Source organism: Rhinatrema bivittatum, chromosome 8 (genome assembly GCF_901001135.1).
Source record: "Rhinatrema bivittatum chromosome 8, aRhiBiv1.1, whole genome shotgun sequence".
NCBI classification, from domain to species: domain Eukaryota; kingdom Metazoa; phylum Chordata; class Amphibia; order Gymnophiona; family Rhinatrematidae; genus Rhinatrema; species Rhinatrema bivittatum.
This window is the reverse complement of record NC_042622.1, coordinates 160,364,389-160,388,513: the sequence shown is the minus strand read 5'-3', so window position 1 is coordinate 160,388,513 and position 24,125 is coordinate 160,364,389. Positions and strand designations below refer to the sequence as shown.

Here is a 24,125-nt window from a genome sequence, read left to right as displayed (position 1 = left end):
TAGATATATATGTATTTATTTATTTTAGCTTTCATATAGATTGAAAATACTCAAAATAACGCCCAAACGGGAACTCCTGCACATGCTCAGTAGAGCTCAAAGCTCTACTAGCTTGGAGAGACAATTTCATTCGGTGTCGCTGGATGATCTCACCCACAGATCACTCATCCTATCTATGGAAACACAGTTCACAGTAAGCAAACTTACTGTTACTGTACCCTGCCCTGAACGTTTGGAGGGAGCGGGTAAAAAGTTCTTATAAATAAATAATTAGACAAATCCATTTCAGTTTCCGTTTCACTAAACCTGTGCTGCTTCAAATATTTGGGGGAAGTTTTCAAAAATTCGCTGTGTGGGTAGGATAAGCCAAAACTAACTAGCTAGATTTCAATCTGAATATCCCCCTAAATGTAGCTTAACTAAATTTAAAATTTAGTTGTTTAGTGCTAAAAATCCACACAAACTGGTTACGTGAAAAACCCTCCCCAGGAATACCTCTGGTCCCACATGTTTTTTGATTGGCGAATTTCTGTATGTAGCAGATTTATCTGCACAAATTTAGCAGTGAGCTGGGGGTGGGGGGAAATTTTAACCAGGTACATTTATCTAGCTGGCTTTCAACTACATGTTAAATACATGTTTATACTTTGGATTATAAATCTGCAATTCCAATTTTACATTGGATTCTAAGTTCTGTAGTTCAGCTCTTGAGAAAGTCACTTGTTAAATGTGAGAAGCCTTAACAGCTTTAAGGTGAATTTTAAAAGCCCAATGCACGAATTAATTAGGGGATGAGCGAATAAGTCGGGCTCTCGCATGCCGAACGGATTTTAAAAGCTGGCAAGATACGCACTTATCTTCCCCATCATGCATCTCAGACATTTTCAAAAGTGGATGGGATGTGGGCCTGAACCAGAGACATGCATGTAGATACTTATGTTATCCAGCATGTGCTGAGGTCACCTGCCACGTAACTTTACTTCTCTATGGATGATGTGCAAGTTAAAAAAAGAAAAAGAAAAGTAGGGGGGAGTGAAGACCATCAAACCGGGGGGGGGGGGGGGTTTGGAGGACCTCTGTCAACTGGGCAAACTCTTAAAATTCTCCAATTTGCACAGAAGTGGCATTTGCACGCTTACTTAAAGTTTGGAGTATGTGTGCACGGCCAGGGTATTTTATAACATGTGCCCACATACGCGTGCAAGTTATAAAATAGCTGCGTCCTTGGGTGCAGGCCGACGCTCGCATGCACATGTGCGCCAGTTTGAAAGTTAACGTCTTTGTCAGTGGGATAAGGGGGGAACTGCTGCTGTGTACTAGGGTAGCCTCCTGCTAGTGGGCTACACTGAAGACAGGGATTCACCAGTGTGGAGAAGGGGGAAGGAAAGAAAGCAGGGAAAGAGGAATGGAAGGGAAAGAAAAAAAGCCTATTGTGGAGAAGCATGTGCTCTCTGCGGCACTGAAGAGATCAGAAAGAGTGGAAGCAGTGTATGCACATGGAAGAGAGTGGTTGCATAGTAGCACTGGCGTCTCACTAATAAAGCTCGAGGTGGCACTAGAAGAGCACTGTTGAATTCTCAAAGGTTGCTGTAGATCCCAGTTCCTTGTTATACATTGGTTTCTGGGTGTTGCAAATTTCAGAGTTCCTGCCTACAATTTGGGTTCTAAGTGCTGCAGCTCCCAGGTTAAATTCAGTCTGGATAAGGCCAATAACTATGATTTATACATTGTTCTCAAGAACAAAGATGCACAATATGCTTTAATAATCATCATTTGGCATTATGTTGCAAACCTTTTTATGAGTTCAACAGGATAAAACAAGTAACTGCCCCTTAGTTTCATGAGTGCATTGTGAGATTTTTTTTTTCTTAAAAGGAAAATGGACAAGCTTTATTCTATATTATTTTGGGCTACTTATCTCCCATACAAGTCAGAACTTATTCGGTTAAGTAGCAGTAAAGCCGCTACTTAGCTGGAAAAATCGAAACTTATCCAGATAAATGGTGCACAGCTACTATACCCACATATTTTTCTTCTGTCTTTAAAAATATACATGTGGAGATTTTACCAGCGTAATTTACACACATTTATCCCTTGAAAGTCAGGTCTTACATGACTACATTTGGAGATTTTCTAATGTGCACACGGCATTAAAATTATCAGTTTTACCAATTAGTCTACCATTTGCAGGTCATCGAGATCCTCCTGGCTCTTCAGCCTCAACTCCCCCATTTCACCAAGAACCCTCACCTCATCTGTATTTCAGTTTTAAGACCTTTACGATCACTTACTCAAGATAAAGAGTAGGTGTAATAATCATGAGTAAGTTGCCAAATCTGCATGCGTAAATTGCTTATAAAATAGCAACTTACAAATGTAAATGCTGGCCCTGCCCGGGAATGCCCTTGGGCTGCCCTTATTTTATATGCATAGATTTATTTTCGCACCCTTACTTACACATGATTGTTGTAGGTTTCTAAAATAGCATATGTGCATGTATATGCTTTTTACATGTGCAACTTTTTGATAATTGTTTTAACATTTTCAAATTACACTTCGTAGTTTTCCTCCAAAATCCCAGCCACACAAATAGCAGGGGCAAAAGATGTAGATATTTTTGTACCCACATATCTTGAGATAATAATCCAGGAGAAAATTCCTACCTAATTTGCTGCTACATAAAACTTATTAAAAATTGCTCCTTTAGGGACAATTTCGATCTGTCAGAGCAGATTGCAGGCCCACAGTTACAAACCTTTGCCATATTACACATGCGCCGCAGCGTAAAGTCTCTGCTGGACCCTAGTGATTTTTAGAGGAATTATCTGTCTTGATTATTGTAACTCACTTTATATTGCTCTTCCTAAACATATTCTCAGAGCTCTTCAAATTTTCCAAAGTTCTGCAGCTCGTGTATTAAATGGATCAGATATAAGGGGCCATATTACTCCCATTTACTGGCCCCGCCATTGGCTCCCTCCTCTTCTAATGGAGGCTTAAATTTATGCTGGTCTACAAACTGTTAAATCATGCTCCATTGCAAAGGATTTCATGTCTTATGTTTTTATAATCCTAATCTTCCTTTAAGATCCACTCACTGGGGTCTATTGGAGGTATCTTCTCTGTGATCTGTGCACCTGGCTGAGACATGTAAGCAGGCTTTTTCCTTTGCTGGTCCAATCTTCTGGAACACTTTGCTTGAGCAACTATGGCATATGACTGGCACACAGGCACCCAAGAAGGCATTATAAACTTTCTTGTTTCAACGTGCCTTTGAATTAGATGCTTAAACCTTGCTGAGCTGATTAACAGCGGTCCCTGGAATTTAGTGTTATGTATATTTTTAGTTTTATGAATGTTTTATTTCATTCCCCACCACGAATATTGGAGCGTGCAGGATAAAAATTCTACATACATAAACATACTTGCACACTCGTTTTAAAAAGAAACTCTCTGTAGAGATTCCCTTTCAAAATTCAGAGCCAAATGCTTTGCACCTGCTTCATGGCTTCAGGGTTTTTAAAATTAAATACCTGCATGTACTTTCCCTTCCCCACTTAAATCCTTTCCCTTTCAGCTGCCACTTAAAGTATGCATACTGCTTTCTGCCCAGGAATTTACCTGGATATCTTCACAGGGGAGCGACCATTCTCATGTAGTGACTCTTCCAAGTTAAAGCACCATTAAGCTTTAACCCGTACGCCCTATGGTATCACTTTATATTTATTTCCTGCCTTATCTTCTTTCCAGCTTGTTGCAAGCTCCCAAGTTCTCTTACTCTGTTGATTGTAACTTTGACTCATTCCTACCTATTGTTTACCTTTCGTTTACTTGAATTGTTACCCCCGTTATATTCTTGTTAATTGTAAACCGATCCGATATGGTTATTTACGATGAAGGTCGGTATATAAAACTGTTAAATAAATAAATAAAATAAAATCTGAAAACAGTCTTTTATGAAGGTAGTTTTCATTTATCCTTGGACATGTTACTATGGTTGTAAAGATTCAACAATGTACTTTGTACCTTCGGCTGACTGCTCGGCATTTTTGTCTGCCGTTTCCCTGTTAATAAAAAGTATTTTGACAAAAAAAAAAAAAAGAAGGTAATTTTCACAGCCATTTCAGTGGGTAAAATGGTGCTTTGCCGAAGGAATTGGTCTTCTATGCGGGTAAAAGTATGCATGTTGGGCCTCAATATGAGTTCTTCCCCAGGGTGGGGATGGGAAGGAACCTGTACTTTTTCTTACCCACATACGTTTTAGTTTTTAAAAGCATAAATTAGCAGGTATAAATGCGTCAGGGAAGTCTTACAGGAATAATTTTCAAAGGGAAAGTATACATGTACAATCCACTTGAAAACTGGTGTAAAGTCCATGGGTAATTGACTTTGAATCGATGTGAACAGTTACAAAATTACCCCCTGTATGATTTAATGCAATAGAAGATTTCTGAAGCTGTAGGGTTAAACACTGGATGCTGTAAGATTCCTTTTATTTCTGAGGTCCGTTTTTGTCAATATTGGAGGTTTGTTTAGTCTAATCTCTAAACAAAACCTTATGTAATTAGATTCATCCCTAAAGCTGGTTTATAATTTTAGTCCTGTGGGAAATTTACGCTAGTGCAGAGTGCAGCATTCCCCTCCTCCGCAGCTACACAGAATCTGTGCAGAATTTGGCAGGCCCCAGCATGCTGCGAGCAGGATGGTCTCTGCTCGCACCACGCCTGGGCCTTCATCTTCACTGTGGAATGGGATAGTCTCTGCTCATGGCATGCCAGGGCCTGTTCCATCTTCGCTGTGAGCGGAGGCCATCCAGTTCGTGCCAAAAATGAAGCAGGCCCAGGCGTGCCGCGAACGGAGGCTGTCCAGCTCACGGAGAAGAAGGAGCAGGCGCAGGGGTACCCGCTTGCGGAGGCTATCCCGCTTGTAGTGAAGATGGAGCAGATTCTGGCAAGAGTGAGTGGTGTGTGTGTAAGACTGTGAGCCTGGGAGGTGAGAGAGAGCATATGTGAGTGTGTGTGTTTGGGTGCTAGAGAGAGGGAGCCTATGTGAGGAGATTGTGAAGGAGTGTGTCTGAGAGATTGTGAGTTGGTGTGTTTGAAAAAGGGATTGTGTGTATGTGAGGGCACTTGTTTGTCAGAGAGGGAGCCTGTGTGAGGGTGTTTGTATGTGTTAGAAAGAAAACTTGTGTTAAGGGATATGTGTGTGTGTGTATGTGAGTTTGAGAGAGAGAGAGAGAGAGAGAGAGAGAAGGAGCCTATGTGTAGTGGGGTGGTGAGCGAGAGAGAGAGCTAGTGTGCATGGGGGTGTGTAAGAGAGAGACATAGCTAGCCTATATGAGGGTGTATGTGCAGGGAGCCTGTGTGGGTGTGTGCACAAGAGAGAGATGGAGCCTGTATTAGGGGGGGGGGGGCCAGTTTGCAGTTGTGTATGCGAGAGAGAGAGGGATTCTTTTTTGAGGTATATGTGTGTGTGCGAGAGAGAGTGTGCGGATCCGTATGAGGGGATGTGTATGTGCGGGATCCTGTATGAGGGGATGTGTATGTGCGAGAGAGAGTGCGGGAGCGGGCGTGTGTGGTGTGTGTGAGCGAGAGAGAGTGCGGAGAGCGTGTGCGTGTGTGTGAGCGAGAGATGTGCGGGAGTGTGGTGTGAGTGCGTGAGAGTGGGGGAGGGTGTGTGTGTGCGCGAGAGAGGGGGAGGGTGTGTGTGTGCGCGAGAGAGAGTACGGGAAAGTGTGTGTGTGTGTGCGAGAGAGTGCGGGAGCATGTGTGCAACAGAGAGTGCGGGAGCGTGTGTGTGTGTGTGTGTGTGTGCGACAGAGTGCAGGGGGAGCGTGTGCGTGCGAGAGTGCGGGAGCGTGTGTGCGTGCGAAAGTGAGGGAGCCTGTATGAGGGGTTGTGTATGTGCGCCAGAGAGAGCTTGTGTGTGTGTATGAGAGAGACTGGGACAGAGGGAGCCTGTGTGAGGGGCAGTACTGAGAGAGGGGTCAAATTCTGGGAGTGAAGATAGAGTGGAAGGGATTGAGCCTGGAGGGGGAGGGGAGAGATAGTGACAGGTGGAGGAGTTGGGACCTGAGAGGGCAAAGTGAAAGGAGACTGGCCAGGGGAATAGGGAGAGAGGGGTGGAAGAGCACTTTCCGTGAACTTCTAGGGAAATTTTGCTCAAAATATTTAAAACTCTGCCTCGTTAAGTAATAATTTTTTTCTGTATTACATTACTTAGACTGTCCTGTATAGTGTGTTATTTTGACCAATACAAAGTATGCAGAATTTTAAGGTTTTTTTGCACTGAATTTTCCCACAAATAATATAATGTATGAGATTTGTTTCTGACAACTAAAATAGCCAGTTAAAAAACATACCAACTTACAAAGTTGTGCAGTAGAAAACTAAATACAATTCATTTGGGAATTCAATTTGGTTTGCTGGTGTCCAGCTAAAAATATTTCCTGAGTTTTTCAGTTTGTTACATTGTTTTTTTGGAGGTCATAGTCAGAGTTCCTCCTCCCTGATTGGAAATCTCTCTGACTCAGAAAGCAGCTGCTTTGGAGAAACAAACAGCCGCTAGTCCAAGGATTCAGAATTCTCGTTCAGTTCTTCTAAGCGATGATAAGCATACTTATGCCTGTGTTTTTCCTTCCTGCTGTACTGCATCATCATTACATTTCCCATGGCACTGATCACAAGTAGCAGAAATAGGCCAGTGCTCAGTAATATCCAGGATTGCCTGCAAAAGGAATTACAGTGATCAGAGAAGTGAAATGAGATAATTTAAAACCAACTTATTAATATAAAAAGGGGGTGAAGGTTTAGAATACAAGAAGAGAAATGGAATAGATTGAAAAAAAAAAAAGAAGAGTAAAACAGACTGATACAGCTGAAAAACAGTGATAAATTCTGGCAAAAGGCTGGCAAGTTCCACAATAATCAAAGTTCCAGGAGAAGACAGTACGGGTAACGAGCAAAATCAGATCCAGGTATGGCTTACGACTGAATATCACTGATGTCAGAGATTATGAGAACCACAATATGCAACCCCTATTACAGTAGAAACTTCAGCTGTAAATTACTTTACACAAGACTTTAATCTTTTCTAACAAAGTCATCTTTTTTCCTCTTTCCCTTTCTTGCTCCTTCATATTCTCAGATGGATGTCCTGCAATTGGCATTTACTTTTAAAATATGATCAATGATTTATAAAAGTAGAACATAAATATGCAAACCTTACTCTGTCAAAAACTTGTGTCCTAGAATCCGATTCTGTTCTTTGAAAGAAGTAAATATGGAGGCCAAACACTGATCAGCTATAAAACAAAGCGTACATTAGACAGAGTGAGGCTGTAATGCCAAGTAAATGAGTGCATTTTTGTCTATAAATTCCACGACTTATTCCCTCTATTATTATAGTTAGTGGATTTTTTTTTGTTTTGCAAAGCTTTTACTTGACATGCTATCCATAAAATTAGGGAAGGAGTGGCAGAGTGCAATCAATTGGGCATATGCAAGCTGTGACCATGACGACAGAAGAAGAGGGGCTGAAATGGAGACAGATACCATGAACAGCAAGGTTAGAGAAGGGACAGGCAATGCTGGCCTGGGGAATCACTCTGAATCCCAAATATCTGCATACATTTGGAGCCTGCAAGGGTATCAAGGCAGAGGTAGACCTGGGAACAGTGGGAACTGTCATGTGTGTGATATTCAGCCTTTGAAATGGAGTTGCATCAGCTCTCAGGTTTCTCACCATTACTTTTTTTTGTACAGAACTGAGTAGGATAGAATAAACTGGAGTAATTTCAGTTGTAAACTTTAAAAAGTTAATATTTGAATATCTCTCTGTAGCTCTTTGTTCAAGTATAGCAGTTATAAGCATGACTACTCTATATTAACTGGAGGCTTGGAAATAACACAATGAATTCCCAGGTATTTGGTATTCTAAGATGAACATTTTGAGATGAACAGAGAGATAAAAGGAACATCAGTGGTGCAGATGAAATAGCAGCATAGGTGTGTAAAAAGCTGGAGACTTAATAATAAGAATTTATAACAACTGATCACATAAATTGAGTATAGCACCACAATACAGAAATAGAGTTGAAATAAGCTTTTTAAATTAAAACATAGGTTTAAAGGCAGGAGAGAGGGGTTTACCCCAATATATCTGATGCATACAGAGCAGTAGGTTGGAGCTTCATTGCCAGCAGAATAAAAGGAGGAGACAATGCTTCTGTGCACTTGTACTATACAATATTTTCCCTTTGAGAAATGATCAAGATCCATAGGGAGAAGTATCCATGCACTTTGCACCTACCCACAGTTTTGAAAATTGTCCTCTATATCATGAACCCCTTGTTCCCTGGTTCTTAATCTGGTCGTTGGGGATCTACCTACTCAAGTCAGGTTTTCAGGATATCCACAAGGTACGTGCATGAGATATAGCTGCATACAATGGAGGCAGTGCATACAAATTTAAATGTTTACTGTGGATATCCTGAAAACCAAACTAACTGGATGTATCCAGAGAACCAGACTGAGAACCAGTGTTCTGGCACTTCTTTTCCACTGAAAAACATACATATGCCATGTTAGACTATGTCTGATCACTATAAATATGCTAAGAATGACCAATTGTCTTGATGGAAAAAGTCAGTCAATAATGAATACCTCTACAAATGACTAATATTCCCTTTTACCACTTGTTTATATTGATGCATACATCTTTGACCATCATAATAGGCATCATTGTGTGGTGTTATAAAGCAGAGTGATAATGGCTGTATATTTAATCATAGGTCAGTCCATATCATTGGAACAATCGTTGGAAAAACTTTTAAAGAATTTTTTATGTGCTTCTCTCACCCGTGCAAATTAAAATAAGAATGATTCCCAATCTTTATATTTTTTGAACCTGTTCAAACATATAAGTCCATGATAAGAACGGAGACTTCCACTTATCTTAACTCCAAATTATTCTTCAACAGAATGCTGTCCAACAACCATGATCTTCATGCCCAAACGTTACGCAATGTGAAAGATTGTCACAGTGCGATCTTCATGCCCAAGTCAAAGATGTATGCGTCAATATAAACAAGTGGTAAAAGGGAATATTAGTCACTTGTAGAGGTATTCAGACTATGTCTGATGACATGCCTTATTCCTTTACTCTGAGGAAAATTCAGGTGAGCAGGGCTTCCTATCATATTGGTATCTTTTTCAGTGTGGATGATGGATGTGCTGGGCAAAGTTCCAGAGTCATAGGGCATGATTGCTGGAAATGCTGCAGAGTAGATAGGGTGGCGATGGAACCTTTCTGTGAATCATTCCACCTCCACTCCACCCCTGCTTTGCGGTCCTGTGTTGATGTGCTCAGTGTTGCTTATGCCTTTAACATTTTCTTGTAAACTTAGGAATATCATATGCTAGGGTCAATTTTCAAAAGGTTTAACTGGTTTACTTTGGGAGTTAGTTGTTTAACCCTCTGCTTTTCAAAACTGTCCCCCAATCAGCACCCAAATTAAACCTTCCTAAATTCACAAGGTAGCCACATTTAGCTGGGCAAAAAGATAAAACTTCAAAGGCTTTCCCAGGATGGGCTAAAGAGTTGGCCAATTAGCACCAATTTTCAGAAGATAATACCTTCCACTGCGCAGCCAGGATTCTGCATAAACATGCTGATTATTGGCCTAATTACTTTATTCAGGCTCCCAAGGCAGTGTCACAATGTTGCAGTGCTTAAGTGCCAAAAGAAGCCAGTCCAAGAAGGTTCAGGCTACGGGGAAAAGTTATATTTAATACAAAAAAAAAAATAGATCTATGTGTAAGTTGCAGGTAAAACTAAGGAGCCTTATGCAAAAAGTACCTTTATATAAAGTATTATTCACTTCAGCTTCATAGATCACATTGCAGCTGCCGGTCTCTCGATGGCAGGGACACAGGTTCTCACACTGACACCTCTGCTGACACTTTAAACCAAACATCCCTATAGGACATTCTTCAAAAAGAAAGCAAATTATTACAGAGCAACATTTGTTAATGACATATCTAAGTGTCAAACTAGCAACAGACAATTTTCTAATAGAAACCACTGGAGGTATTTTTAACCACTCAAAATTTCACATCTAGATGCACTGTGATATGTCTGTTCTTAAAATATATTGACATATATGTAACTGTATGTTTTCAAGAACAAAATATATGATTTATAAGATAATAGGAATTTTCCTTACCACATATTTCTGTTTATTAACTTACAGCAGTCAAATTTTCAAATAGTATTACGATTAAGGGACACGCCATGAAACTAACTTGTAGAAGATTTAAAACAAATTTTTTAAAGTATTTTTCAAAGCACAATTAACTGTAGATGTGTTGCTGGAGGATGTGATCAAGACTAATAATATATCTGGATTTTATAAGGTTTTGGACAAGTATCTGGAGGACAGGGCCATTCCTTTTCCTAATGAATACAAGGAGGAGGGACGAAAGATTCAATGTCCTCCAGGTTCATATAGGAATTTTATTATGTTCAGGCAAGCAAAAAGGCTATTGTAGCAACAGCAGTTTGTATTAATAATTTTATGGTCCCTTGAAACGGGCTGTGTTTCGAGGAAACTGCGTCGAAAGGGAACCCACACAAAATTGAGGAAGCATTTAAACTAAAGGATCAGAATATATTAGTGTTGCGTTCATGCCTGTTCTCGCCCTCACGCCACCCTCTCTACCTTTGTGACGACTCCCTTCGGGTCTGACGGACAGATGCTGCTGCGGCTTCTCCTCGCCGCTTCTCCCCGAAATTCCCGGGCTGGCCCGACGCTGCAGATCCACCATGTTCCTGATGACGTAAGAGTGCGCGCGCGCTCCAGAGTTTGTATCAGCAAGGGCACGAACCTCGGGGGCGTCCCCCCATAGTGACGTCATCCGCTTCCAACTTAAGAGGTCTTTGCTTGCAACTACGAATTGAGTTAGCAAGGGGAATTCTTTCTCCGCTGCTCTGCCTCCACAAACTTACCAAGGGATACCCGCTCCTCGGGGGCCCCGCTCTCTCTTCTTGATGTCAGATTGCTAAGATGGGATCCGGTACTCGCTCCATGAGGGCCTACGTCCCTGAATGCTCAGAAGACTTATTACCTGGAAGCGAGCGCAGATGTGAACACTGTGAGTTATATTACAGAAAGGAACCGGTACTCGCTCCACGAGGGCCTATGTTCCTAATCTCCAAAGACTCCCTTCTGTCTACGACGTTATCGCAAGTACGGAGATCGTGAGTCATTATTGCAGATTGCAGATAGGAACCGGTACTTGCTCCACGAGGGCCCATGTTCCTAAAACCTCTCTCAACTATCTTCTATTGCAGAAGCTATCGCATACCTATATCTGGTACATTACTATTACAGGTTGCAGATAGGAACCGGTACTCGCTCCACGAGGGCCTATGTTCCTAAAACCCTCCAAAGACTCTCTTCTATTCCAAAAGCCAACTCATACACAGATATTGTGAGTTCTCATTCCAGACTGCATATAGGAACCAGTACTTGCCTATGGCTCCTGTTCCTGAATATACTGAAGACTCTCTGTTGCATAGAAGCCATTACAGTTATCTACAATTGTGAGTGTATCATCTACTACTGGTTATGTATCCAGCATACCCTGTCTACTCACTACCTATAGTCTCTTTCTGCAGCTCAGCAACCCAGAGACCGCAATTCCAGTATCAGAAGGACTTCAGCCCTGCCGGGCACATCAGCTCACTACTGCCACCTCTGGTGGTTCTACTTCCTGTCTAATAAAGAACTGTGTTTGTCTCCATACTCCAGCCTAGCTGGTGGTCCCTCTCAGGACATCCTCCTGGGGGCGCTGTCATCTGCCATCGGCCCAGGGATTCACCAATTTACATTAGGGTTCATTCCTTACACTATTAGAGTGGTATTATATAGATTGCCACTCTGTGGGAAGCCAACCCACTACAGATCATTAACTCCGCCTACGGAGTATTACAATTGTTAGTCCCTCTCCTTTGGCAGAGTGATCCATACCTGGTTGCCAGCTCCCTAGCAGACTTATACAGATCGCTAACTCCTAGCAGCAGATTGGTAACAGATGTGCTCTCCTCCAGGGGGGGAGCATCTAGCAATCAGATTGATAACAGTTAGAAAATCTCCCCAAAGCAACATAGAAGGAAGTAACTAAATCTTTGTTGATAAGGAAATAGTTCAATGAACCAACTTGTTGGGGATTGTTGCTGCAGGTAAGAGATGAGCACAAAAAATGCTGTTGAATGTTTGCTATGATTAATGGTGTTTGGGTGGATCCTTGGACACTGTGGCAGCTGACCACGCCCACGGGGGCAGTGCAGTGAGAGAGTACGCTGTCAGGCTAGACTCTGGACACACAAACACAGATTTGAATCTTTTATTAAACAATTTGAGTAACCACCAGAGGTGGCAGTAGTGAGTAGTGGTTGTAGAGCCCGGCTGGGTGCGTCTCACACAGAACACTGGAACAGCGGATCGTCTGCAGGGCAGTGCTGTAGTGGAAAGAGACTGAGAGTTATGAGCACACAATGAGAACAGCATTCAGAGTCCCAATGTAGAAATAGGAGAAACTCCGAGACAAGGAGAGCAGGCCCTCGAGGAGTGAGTACCTGATCCCTTAGAGCAGAGAGACTCAGTTGTATTGTACTCACTTTGCAGTAACAGAGATTCCACTAGACAAGAGGTCTGGCACTGGAGCAGAGAGCAGGCCCTCGAGGAGCGAGTACCTGGTTCCAGTGAATCAGTACTGTGGAAAGAGATGGTTACTGTACTCACTGATGGTAGCTGTAAGTTCGTTCTTCCAAGTAAAAGGGTAGGGGTTGCAGGTAGCGACACAGGGAACATGGGCCCTCGAGGAGCGAGTACCGGTTTCCTGATAGCTCCCGAAAGAAGCAAAGAGGCCCCTGAGGAGTGGTACCCCATTAGAGACCCCAAAGGATAGTAAAGAGTTCCAGATAGCGCTGGAGTGGCAGAGAAGCTTAGGAACGGAGAGCAAATCTCATCCGTAAGAATCCTGTTGCTAACTCAACGAGCTAGCAAATACTGTAGGCAGATATATCCGGAAGTCGTGACGTCAGAACAGGGGGACTCCCCTGAGGTTTGCGCCAACATAGAGTTAAAGATGAGGGCGGCGTGCGCACCCTAGAGGTACCTTGAAGGAGAATGGCGGGACGCAGCACCAAAGCCGGTCCGGGGACACCGGAGAGAACGGCAAGCAGACGCCGCGGCGGCCATCAGTCCAAGGTGAGTGGGAGGAGCCGCAAGTAGAGAGAGGTAGGCGGGGGCGAAGCCGTCGAAGACCGATGGACACAACAATGTTACCTTTCCTCTACATTGCTTTGGGAGATTTCTAACATATTCTGATCCTTTGGTTTTAAAAGCTTCCTCAATTTTGTGTGGGTTTTCTTCCTGTCGCAGTTTTCTCAAAAAATGGCCCGTGTCGGGGGTCCATGTTGTTCCATATTAGGAGCTATTACCCAAGAAAAAGATCTAGGCATCATAGTGGATAATACTTTAAAATCGTCGGCTCAGTGTGCTGCAGAGCAGTCAAAAAAGCAAACAGAATGTTAGGAATTATTAGGAAGGGAATGGTGAATAAAAGGAAAATGTCATAATGCCTCTATATCGCTCCATGGTGAGACCGCACCTTGAATACTGTGTACAATTCTGGTCGCCCCATCTCAAAAAAAGATATAGTTGCGATGGAGAAGGTACAGAGAAGGGCAACCAAAATGATAAAGGGATGAAACAGCTCCCTATGAGGAAAGGCTGGAGAGGTTAGGGCTGTTCAGCTTGGAGAAGAGATGGCTGAAGGGGGATATGATAGATCATGAGATATTAAGATCATGAGAGGTCTTGAATGAGTAGATGTGAATCGGTTATTTACACTTTCGAATAAAAGAAAGACTAGGGCAGGGGTGGGCAAGTCCGGTCCTCGAGGGCTGCAAACCAGTCGGGTTTTCAGGATACCCCTAATGAATATGCATGAAATAGATTTGCATACAATTGAGGCAGTGTGTATGCAGGTGTCTCTCATGCATATTCATTAAGGATATCCTGAAAACCCGACTGGTTTGCGGCCCTCGACGACCGGAATTGCCCACCCCTGGACTAGGGGGCATTCCATGAAGTTAGCAAGTAGCACATTTAAGACTAATCGGAGAAAATTATTTTTCATTCAACGCACAATAAAGCTCTGGAATTTGTTGCCAGAGGATGTGGTTAGTGCAGTTAGTGTAGCTGGGTTCAAAAAAAGGATTGGATAAGTTCTTGGAGGAGAAGTCCATTAACTGCTATTAATCAATTTTACTTAGGGATTAGCCACTGCTATTAATTGCATCAGCAGCATGGGATCGTCTTAGTGTTTGGGTAATTGCCAGGTTCTTGTGGCTTGTTTTGGCCTCTGTTGGAAACAGGATGCTGGGCTTGATGGACCCTTGGTCTGACCCAGCATGGCAATTTCTTATGTTCTTATTAATGCAAACTGCTGTTCTGGATGCTACAATAGCCTTTTTGCTTGCCTGAACATAATACAATTCCTAAATGAACCTGGAGGACATATTGAATCTTTTGTCCCTCCTCCTTGTATTTGTTAGGAAAAGGAATGGCCCTGTCCTCCAGATACTTGTGCAAAACCTTATAAAATCTAGATATATTATCCAAAGACAGTTCATCAGACAGGGGCTGATACTGTCCCCCCCCCCCCTCCCTTGGAAGGGAGAGAGGTATCAGCAATCTGAAATGAAGAGAATAGATAACATGGCAAAGCAGGGCTGGTCAAGATGTGACCGGACCCAGTCCAGAGTTGCACACAGCAGAAGCAGTGACCCCCAATGAAGAAAAGGGGGGCCAGAACCCTGGAGTGAAGAAATGACTCCCTTTTGCCCACCACTGTGCATGAGCTCTTTACATATGCATGTCTGGGCTGTTAAAAGAGGGAGGAGGGAGAAACAGGGAGGGCAAACAAGAACAAACAGTCAGCACCTGATGATGCAGAGGCAACAACCCTGCCCCTCCCTGTGTTGAAGAGGTAGAGGATCGGGGGTGTCTGGCGAGACTGGAGAGAAGAAAGCCCTGCCTGATATCTGGCCACCTGCCACGAAGCCAGAGATGGCTCCAGAATTGAGAGACATCTCCTCAGCTCAGCCAGTACCAGTGCCAAAGAAGCTAGCTTTTTCCCTCAAGATGGTCCCTCAGAACTCCAGCCAGACTGCTCTTGAGGTAAACAGAAGGGAATCTCCCAAAGTTGGGTGGAGCTAGCAAGCTTTATTAATACTCTAAGCAGGCTAAGGTCTGGCATGTTTCAAACCACTAATGATGCAGAGCTTTATTTAGTAGAAACTGATGCTAAGTAGCAAGGACCTTAGAGACATGTGCTGTTTATTTTCTTCTAAATGCTAACCCTGCAAAGTCTGACAAATGAAAGTTTGATTCTGTGGATAAAATACATGATCTTTTCTGAGCTATTTGGATTGTCTGTAATACTGCCGGCCCCCAAAAGGTGTGGGGGAGGGGGAAATGAGGTGCACAGTATCAGACGGATTAGAGAAACCCTCTTTTCGCTTACAAACCACTCCACCACCTTGGCACCAACTCCCGAGCTTCTCATTTTATTCGCTAGCCGCCTATCTGGGACTGTATTAAAAGCTTTGCTGAAATCCAAGTAAATCACATCGAGCAGTTTTCCTCAATCCAATTCTCTAGTCACCCAATCAAAAAAATCAATCAGATTTGTCTGACAGTTCTTTCCCCTGGAAATCCATGCTGCCTTGGATCCAGCAACTTACTGGATTTAGATCATTCACTTTTCTTTCTTTCAGCAGAGTCTCCATGAAATTTCCCCACCACCGTGGTGAGGCTTAGAGGCCTGTAGTTTCCAGCCTCCTCTCTGCTACATTCTTGTGAAGCAGAACCACAACTGCTCTTCTCCAGTCTCTCAGCACCACTCCCATTTCCAGAGATCTATTCAACAGATCTTTCAGCGGACCCGCCAGGACATCTCTAAGCTCCCTTAGTATCCTGGGATTTACCTCATCTGGTCCCATGTCATTGTGTACTTTCAGGTTTCCTAGCTCTTCCCTTACATTCATTTCTGTAAAAGGAGTTGTACCTACCCTATTTCCCATCTATGGTCTTGTCAACCAGCAATGGCACTTCTCCAAAGTCTTCTTTAGTGAACACAGAACTGAAGTACTTGTTTAATATTTCTCCAAGCTGAAGAGCCCTAACCTTTTTAGCCTTTCTTCACAGGGGAGCAGTTCCATCCCCTTTATCATTTTGGTTCCCCTTCTCTGTACTTTCTCCAATGCAGTTTATGGTACCTCTGATTACCTCAGTTGCTGATGTCACATGGATTACTTTTTTTTTTTTGTATTTAAAGATTTTATTTGTCAATCAGTGCAAAAAGTAATTCAACACAGAAGGATACATAAAACATAATGCATAAACCAGAACAGTAATTGCACCTGGTGAATAACCATAAACTCGGAACTGCATAAAACAATATTGAGTCATGATTGACCATTTTGTCATTTATACACTCACCCTAACCCAGACATCCCTCCCCCCACCCCCCTAACACAACTGGGATCCATTACTCATCAGGGAATATATCAAGTAAAAACCTGAAGGAGGATAAAGATAAGAAACTGAAGGGAAAAGAAGAGGAACGAGGCAGAGATATACGAGATATAGAACTAGGACAGTGAGAAAACTCACTCAGGCAACCAAAAGGAAAGGCACTAGTAATAGAATAGGTAGAGGGAAAATATATCAGCATGATAATATAACCCCAGTATCAAAGAAAGTCAAGAAACTCCATGGCAAAAATAACATCTTCGATATTCCAAGAAGTGTATCAATTCTGAAGTGCAAGCCACTTGGTGTATTGGCCCCATATCCTGTGAAACGCTACCAACCGATCCCTATGCACAGCAGTGAGTCTACTGAGTTGGTAATATGTGTAGAGTCTGTTTTGAATTTTAGCCAAACTGGGAACGGTAGCCCCCTTCCAGTGAAGAGCTATCTCTGAACGTACTGCAATAAAAACTTGTAATAAAAACTTGTGTGTGTCTTTATTATGGTCAGGGAGCGGAAGACCTAAAAGAGCATGCCGGGATTCAGCTCTCACCGGGGTCAATACAACCGTCGAGAGCCATCCCTGTACCTCCTGCCAAACTGATATCACTTTGGGGCACATGGATTACTTTTGATTTTATTGGAACCTCTCTATTGGGATGCCCTAGCTCTCTTGCTTCATTAGTATCCTTCGAAGATACCTCCCTCCGAATCATGCACTGCTGAGCAACTGTGGGCTTTCCCCTTTGTTCTAGCTTTTTTTTTTTTTTAAACCACAAGCAATCCCCAGTAGGCAGAGGCATGACCATCATCTGCTGGCTGGTATCGGGCAGGGCTATAGGTCAGTGATGCCTGTGAGTCAGTGTTACTCTTGCTCCTTCTGCTGGTAGGAGTGTATAACCCACTGGTGTGGATTGGCTTGCCTGAGTACAGAGGAATTTTGCTTTTATTGGAACCTTTCACCTCTCTGTTGGGATGCTCTAACTCTCCTGTTTCATTAGTATCCCTTGACGATACCTCTTTCCGAACCATGCGCTACTGAGTGACTGTCTGCTTTCCCCTTTGTTCTAGTTTAAAAACTGCTCTATCTCCTTTTTAAAGGTTAGTCCCAGCAGCCTGGTTCCACCCTGGTTAATTGAAAAGACTCCCCCTTCCCCAAAAGGTTGCCCAGTTCCTTACAAAATAAATCTGAACTGATCACGTGACACCTTGAGCGGGTAGGATGTGACTTGCCTAGCTCCGATCTCCCCTGTGTCATTAACCACCCCCCATCGCATCTTTTAGCAGTTTTATAACTATTCAACAGGCTGTGGGCGCCTACCTAACATTCCTGTTCTCCGTCAGCGGTATGATGACTTGTTTTGTGAAAAAAAACAAGGAGAAGGAGAAACCTAATTCACCCGCCTCTGTACTGCCAGGTTCTTTACAAGATGTGCGGCTCACTAATCTTAAAATGGTGGTTGAAGAAGCTCTGGCCCCTGAATTTCAGAAAATTGTCGATAAACTTGAAGACTTCACTGCCCGCATGACTTCTAATGAATCTCACTGTACAGAGGTGGAAAAATGAGTGTTGTACAACCATGATGCCATCACCACAGCCTGTGAGGATCTACGAGGCCTACAGAACTGGCTCCAGCAACAAGAGCAGAGGCTGAGGAGCTTGAAACCGCAATCATTTAAGATATGTCAGCCTCCCTGAGTTGCTGGGTGACAAAGAGCTGTGACCATTTTTGGAAAATTGGTTGGTGAGTGAGCTGGGCCTAGTGATAGCGAGAGGGCCACTTAAAATTGAGAGGGCCCACTGTCTTGTGTCCGGTGGGACAATTCTGGACATCCAAGGGAAGTATTTGCTAAAATTCTCGACTTTGTTTACAAGTCAGATATTCTGCAGGTGATTCGCAATGGGAAAACCCTGATGTACAACAATGCCAAAGTCTTCTTGTTCCAAGATTACTCATCAAACTCATCAAATTATGAATTTCTGAACACTCTGTTAAACATCAAAACTTTGTAAATCGTTGTGATGGCGAAACTGAACGACGGTATATAAAACTGGATAAATAAATAAATGAAATATCAAAGAAGGGTCCAGCTCCATACAAAATGCTACATGCGATACAACAATGCTGCCCGATCCCCGCCTCTTATATGTGGTTTGACTGTGTCAATAACGAACCATTTAAGTTGCTGAAAAGTGTGGTTTAATTGGACACAGTGGGCAACGAGTGGTGCATTTTCCTTGAAATGCTTTATACAGCTTCTGTGCTCGCAGATGCGTTGCCGAAAAGATCTTGTAGTTTGTCCCACATAATATTTATTTATTTTATTTATAGCTTTTATATACCGAACTTCAAGTAACAGGGTTACTTATCAGTTCGGTTTACATTCAACAAATATGCGAACAATGACAACAATTGTCTTACATTGAACAGGGAAGCGAACAACTTGGATGAACATAACTTGGAATAATGGGAGCATGGGCATGTGATACTGTACTGTAATATTTGATGTTAAATCTTTGTTTTGTAACAGGATTTCTTTAAAATTTCGGCCGCGGGAAGTCTTACGGACGCTATATAGATGACATTTTCATCATTTGGGATGGTAGATTGGAAGATTTAGATTGTTTTCAAAAATGGATCAACAGTTGCTGTCATATTTGTATGACAAGATGTATTATCCTTAATTGTAAAACAAGTTAAATGGGAATCAACACAGTTACTAGTTAGAAGATACTTTCATTAAGCAAAGTTTGAGAAAGGGACCTTAGTAGTCCTTAAAACTGCTTTGGTAAACATTTGTTTTTTTAAGACAATTATATACTTTGTTTTTCCTCAATATATAATGATATACTACAACTGTACATATTGCAGACAGTATGGAAATTAAATATATCCTATATATTTTTCTTTCAGTTTACTATTTTAATAGCTCATTATATCACAGAAACTGCAATAAGACAAATCAGAGGTCCATCATGTTCAACTTCCCTCTAATTATATAAAAGCTATTTAATTTCTGTGTGGTAATCTAAGGAAAAGCAAACACAAAAATTCTGAAATCAGTAGGAAAAACAATCCTTCCAATCTGCAAATATGCAATTAGCTTGTGTTGCTGGGGAAAAGTGTTTAACTAAATCACCAAAGCCATAAATTGCCTTTTCCTCTAAAAGGGTCTGATTTTAAGAAGCATTTATTACATGCTTAAAACTGAGTTTTACATGGGTAAATGCATTTTACCTGTGCAAGAGGGCTTTTGAAAATTGCTATAATATATGCCATTGAATTTTCCATAGGATATTTACGTGTCAGTGCACTTTACATATGTAAATGGCTTTTTAAAACTGCTACGATAGTATGCTACATTTACATGTATAACTTTTTTTATTTTATCTTTATTAAATTTAACAACTTACAAAGTATCCACTTTGTCATGCAATATGGTTCAGTAACAATTGAAGAAATCCATTTTACCCAATTAACATCTCATAACAGAAATACTATATCATTTGTTATAAACCCGTTAGACCCCTATTATCTGGGGGGGTGAAGTACATGCAAATTAAAGGAGAATACAGGCAATATTATAATCAAGAAAAGGCGACTATATTAACCGGACATTATTTATAAGCGATTTACCCACTGCTTATTTGCAGGGACACCTTTTTGGCTTCAATAAAGCTCTTGAGCTGGTCGGGTTGGAAAAATATGTAATTATTCCCTTCAAATTTTACTACGCATTTGCAGGGGAATCTTAAAAAAAAAAGATGCCCCTACTGCTAAAGCTTCCGATTTCAAAGCTAAAAAGTTCTCTCTTTTCACCTGCGTCGCTTTAGTTAAATCAGGATAAATCCTCACATTTCCTCCCATAAACATAATTTGGATCTTTTTAAAGTAGGCACGCATGACTTTACCTAAATCAAGCTCATTAAAGAAGGATATTAATAAAGTAGTTCTTTCTACTATTTCAGGCGCAGATGTTTCAAGAAAAGCTGTCAAATTTTCCAAGGCGTTAGGAGGCATTTGTATTTGTTGGTTTGTACGAATAGGTAGAAAATATACCTTATCCAGGGGTGGAGATTGTTCAGGGGGAATTTCCAATACCTCCAGGAAATATCGTTTAATAGTCACTCTCGGCAATTCTCCAACCACCCTGGGAAATTTAATACTCTCAAATTTAAATGCCTCATTACGTTTTCCATATTTTCAAGTCTTCTATTCATAAGAACACAGTCCTGTATAATGTTGCCTGTACCTGCTTGACTTGCTTTATTTCTATATCCATGTTTTTTATTTTCCCAGAGGTATCCTGTTTTTGCTCTTGAAAACTAGTATTTAATATGTCCATTTGATGCGACAGCGATGCAATTTTCCCAGAACAGTCCTCCAGAGCCTTGACCAAAGCAGACGAAAGATTCCATAGTGAATCTAACGTTACCACCTCCGGTTTCACGAAATTCAATGTGGCATCGGGTAGAGGGGGAGGGCACACCACAGGTCTCTCACCTCCTATGCTCCTCTGGTCTCCTCCTTCCTCCGAGTCCTGCACTCCGACGCCACTCTCTCCGTGCTCTATGGAGGTCTGTGCGGGGCTTCTCCTCTCTGCCACTCCCTCAGGCTGGAAAGCGCTATCCACCCCGGGACTCGCTTCCAGCTGCGGTGTTGAGGTCCCACGCACTGCCGGAGGCAGTCGCTCATCGAGGGGGCTAAGGGATATTCCTTCCGAGGTCAGGTCACAGTCTCCTTCCTGTGACCTGACAGCCGGACCTCTTGGCTCCAAGTTCGCCGGTTTTGCAGCACATTGCTCGATGGTTCGCTGCCCCGGAGTGACCACAGCAGCCGAGGGATAGTTCCTGGGTCTCCCCTTCCTTTTCGGAGGCATTTTAGAAAGTTGGAAATATTTTTTCGAGAAACAGCGGAGCAGGTAATATGAGCACACGCGTTCACGTCGCCATCTTGGCTCCACCTGTGTAACTCCTTTTAAAATTACCTCCAAAATGTGTTGAAGTAATTTCTGCTCAGTTTTTGTTCTGATAAAATTTTAGACACATTTTGTGACAGAGGCACCAGCAAATTGGTATTCAGAAGCGAGAACAGAATATGACCAGCAATCAATATTTTACTGTACATTTATTTATTTAAAAATACTTATATTCCATTTGTACCTTTTCCTTATTATACTCAAACACTGATCAGTTGAACTGGAGATTAGAATAATTTCTGATTACAACATTTCCTTAACATTGGCTCCTTGTCTGCTGGGCTACTGGAAAAATGCTGATATTGCTCCAATAAATAAGAGGCTTATTACTCTTTTCATTCATGGTGCCAGGCATATTATTGCTCTTTTATGGAAAGAGACCCCTAGCATAAAACAATGGAGAAAGCAGCGGTTTGAAATAGCATAAATATATATATATATTTATACTCTCAAGGGGGAGCTTGATGCATACAACAAAATATGAAGAAAGTACTGGTCCAGGATAAAAAGGAACACCCTTAACAGAGGAATTGTACTAAACGCACACTCGCTGATCATTAGGTCGCTTGAAGGTCTTATGCACCCCAGGCCAAAACATGGAGGGAGCAGGTAAGTAAATAAATAAATGTGGGGTTATGCATTTCTATGTATGATGTATCTTATTAATATGCAAATGTCCAAGACCCTGTGTATTCTGTCAAGATGCATCTTATGGATGTATAAATTGCCAAGAAACTCTGCTGTCTGTTAAATAAAAAGTAAAAAAAACAAACAAAAAACCCCAAACAAAACACTGATCAGTAGCTTCAGGTTGCAGTATTAGCACTCACCTTGTTCACAAAATTCTCCCATGTATCCAGGGGAGCAGGTGCAAGATCCAGAGACTTGGTCACAAGTTCCGCCATTTTCGCAGCGACATTCTCTAGAGCAGCCATCACCATAGAAACCATGACTGCACACTAATAGGAAGATAACAGAATGGCATTAAAACAATAGGCTTGGATTATTCTGAATAGGGCTGTGTATGAGTGTATAATAATTTTCTGCCTTTTTGAGAGAAAAATACTGTCAGTTTTCATTATGACTGCAAATAGTTTTGCGTCACCGTGAGGCAGATCTTGCTTTGTGCTTTAATTTTCTCCGGCTCCCACCTTTGTCCATCTTGTTGTTACAGAAGGCACAGTTTAGACTCCATTACTGTGCACCAGGCCAGCACATAGCTAATAGGGAGTACTGCCGAGCAAAAGATAACACACAAGCCCCCGCCCCCCTCCTCACTCTTTCTTTTCTCCCTCACTGGACACACAGTTCCCCCTCCTTCTTTACTCGCTTTGCTAATTCACCCATCTGGGGGGGGCAAGGAGACGCCCTTCAGGTAAAGGTGATAGTTTCTGCTAGGCTTTGTATAAAATTACACACCATTAGTTGGGGTAATTACTTTTGCATATTATGCTGATATATTGTGTTTGTCATTTTGTTTCAGGTGTTCTCATAAACATCTGATCTATATATCTATCTATCTATCTATATATCTATATATATAGATATATCTATATATATATATATATATATAAGTTTACTGTATTTTCACTAGTGTTCTCATAAGCGCTAGTTTTGCTTTGTACATATACAGAAAAATATAGCTTCTCATTTCACAACAAAATAAAAATAAATAAATAAAAAAAGACAGTGGGCACAATTTTAAAAGGGTTATGCGCATAAGGTACACACGTAACCCTTCTAAAATGGCCCTGTGCGCGCCAAGCCTATACTGCATAGGCTTCCGGCACGCGCAAAGCCCCGGGACGTGCGTAAGTCCCGGGGCTTTCTTGGGGTGGGCGTGTTGGGGGGCGTTACGCGGTTGGCGCATCATCCAGGGGCAGTGCTGCCGGCGTGGGTTCGGCCCGGGGGCGTGGCCGCGGCCTCCGGACCAACCCCCGGACCGGAACATGGCGCGCGGCAGCCGGCCCGCGCAAAGTTTCGCCTGCCTCTAGCAGGTGTAACTTGTGCGACAGAGGTAGGGGGGGTGGCAGAAGGAAAGTTCTTCCGAGGCCGCTCCGATTTTGGAGCGGCCTCGGAGGGAACGGGCAGCACGCGCAGAGTTCGGCGCACGCAAGTTGCACAAATGTGCACCCCCTTGCACGCGCCGACCCCAGATTTTATAAGATACACGCAGCTACGCGCGTATCTTATAAAATCTGGCGTACTTTTGTTCGCGCCTGGTGCGCGAACAAAAGTATGCACACGTGCTGTGTTTTAAAATGTACCCCAGTGAGTCTTGTCATTTTTCTTAGTTCTTAATATAGACCACAGGGCAAATACAAATACTAGCAGATCCCGAAGAACCAACAAGCTTCTAGGAAAAGTAAAAAGTCATAGGATAGGTGGCGGTGTTCTTTCGTGGATTACAAACTGGCTAAAAGACAGGAAACAGAGAGTAGGATTAAATGGACAATTTTCTCAGTAGAAGGGAGTGGGCAGTGGAGTGCCTCAGGGATCTGTACTGGGACCCTTACTTTTCAATATATTTATAAATGAT

The 24,125-nt window shown here is 42.3% G+C and overlaps 1 protein-coding gene across 3 annotated transcripts in view; it reads right to left on the bottom strand.

Annotated features, from left to right (window-relative positions):
* Positions 1–6,103: 6,103 nt before the first annotated feature.
* NAGPA (N-acetylglucosamine-1-phosphodiester alpha-N-acetylglucosaminidase) overlaps positions 6,104–24,125 on the bottom strand; it is a 61,006-nt gene continuing 42,984 nt past the window's right edge. For all 3 annotated transcript variants that reach the window (XM_029613343.1, XM_029613344.1, XM_029613342.1), the window contains 4 exons: positions 22,417–22,545; positions 9,859–9,990; positions 7,228–7,303; positions 6,104–6,726 (listed from right to left, as the gene is read on the bottom strand). In XM_029613343.1, coding sequence (XP_029469203.1) covers positions 6,564–6,726; positions 7,228–7,303; positions 9,859–9,990; positions 22,417–22,545 — 500 coding nt within the window. In that variant the 3' untranslated portion in view covers positions 6,104–6,563. The remainder of the gene's footprint in view (positions 6,727–7,227; positions 7,304–9,858; positions 9,991–22,416; positions 22,546–24,125) is intronic.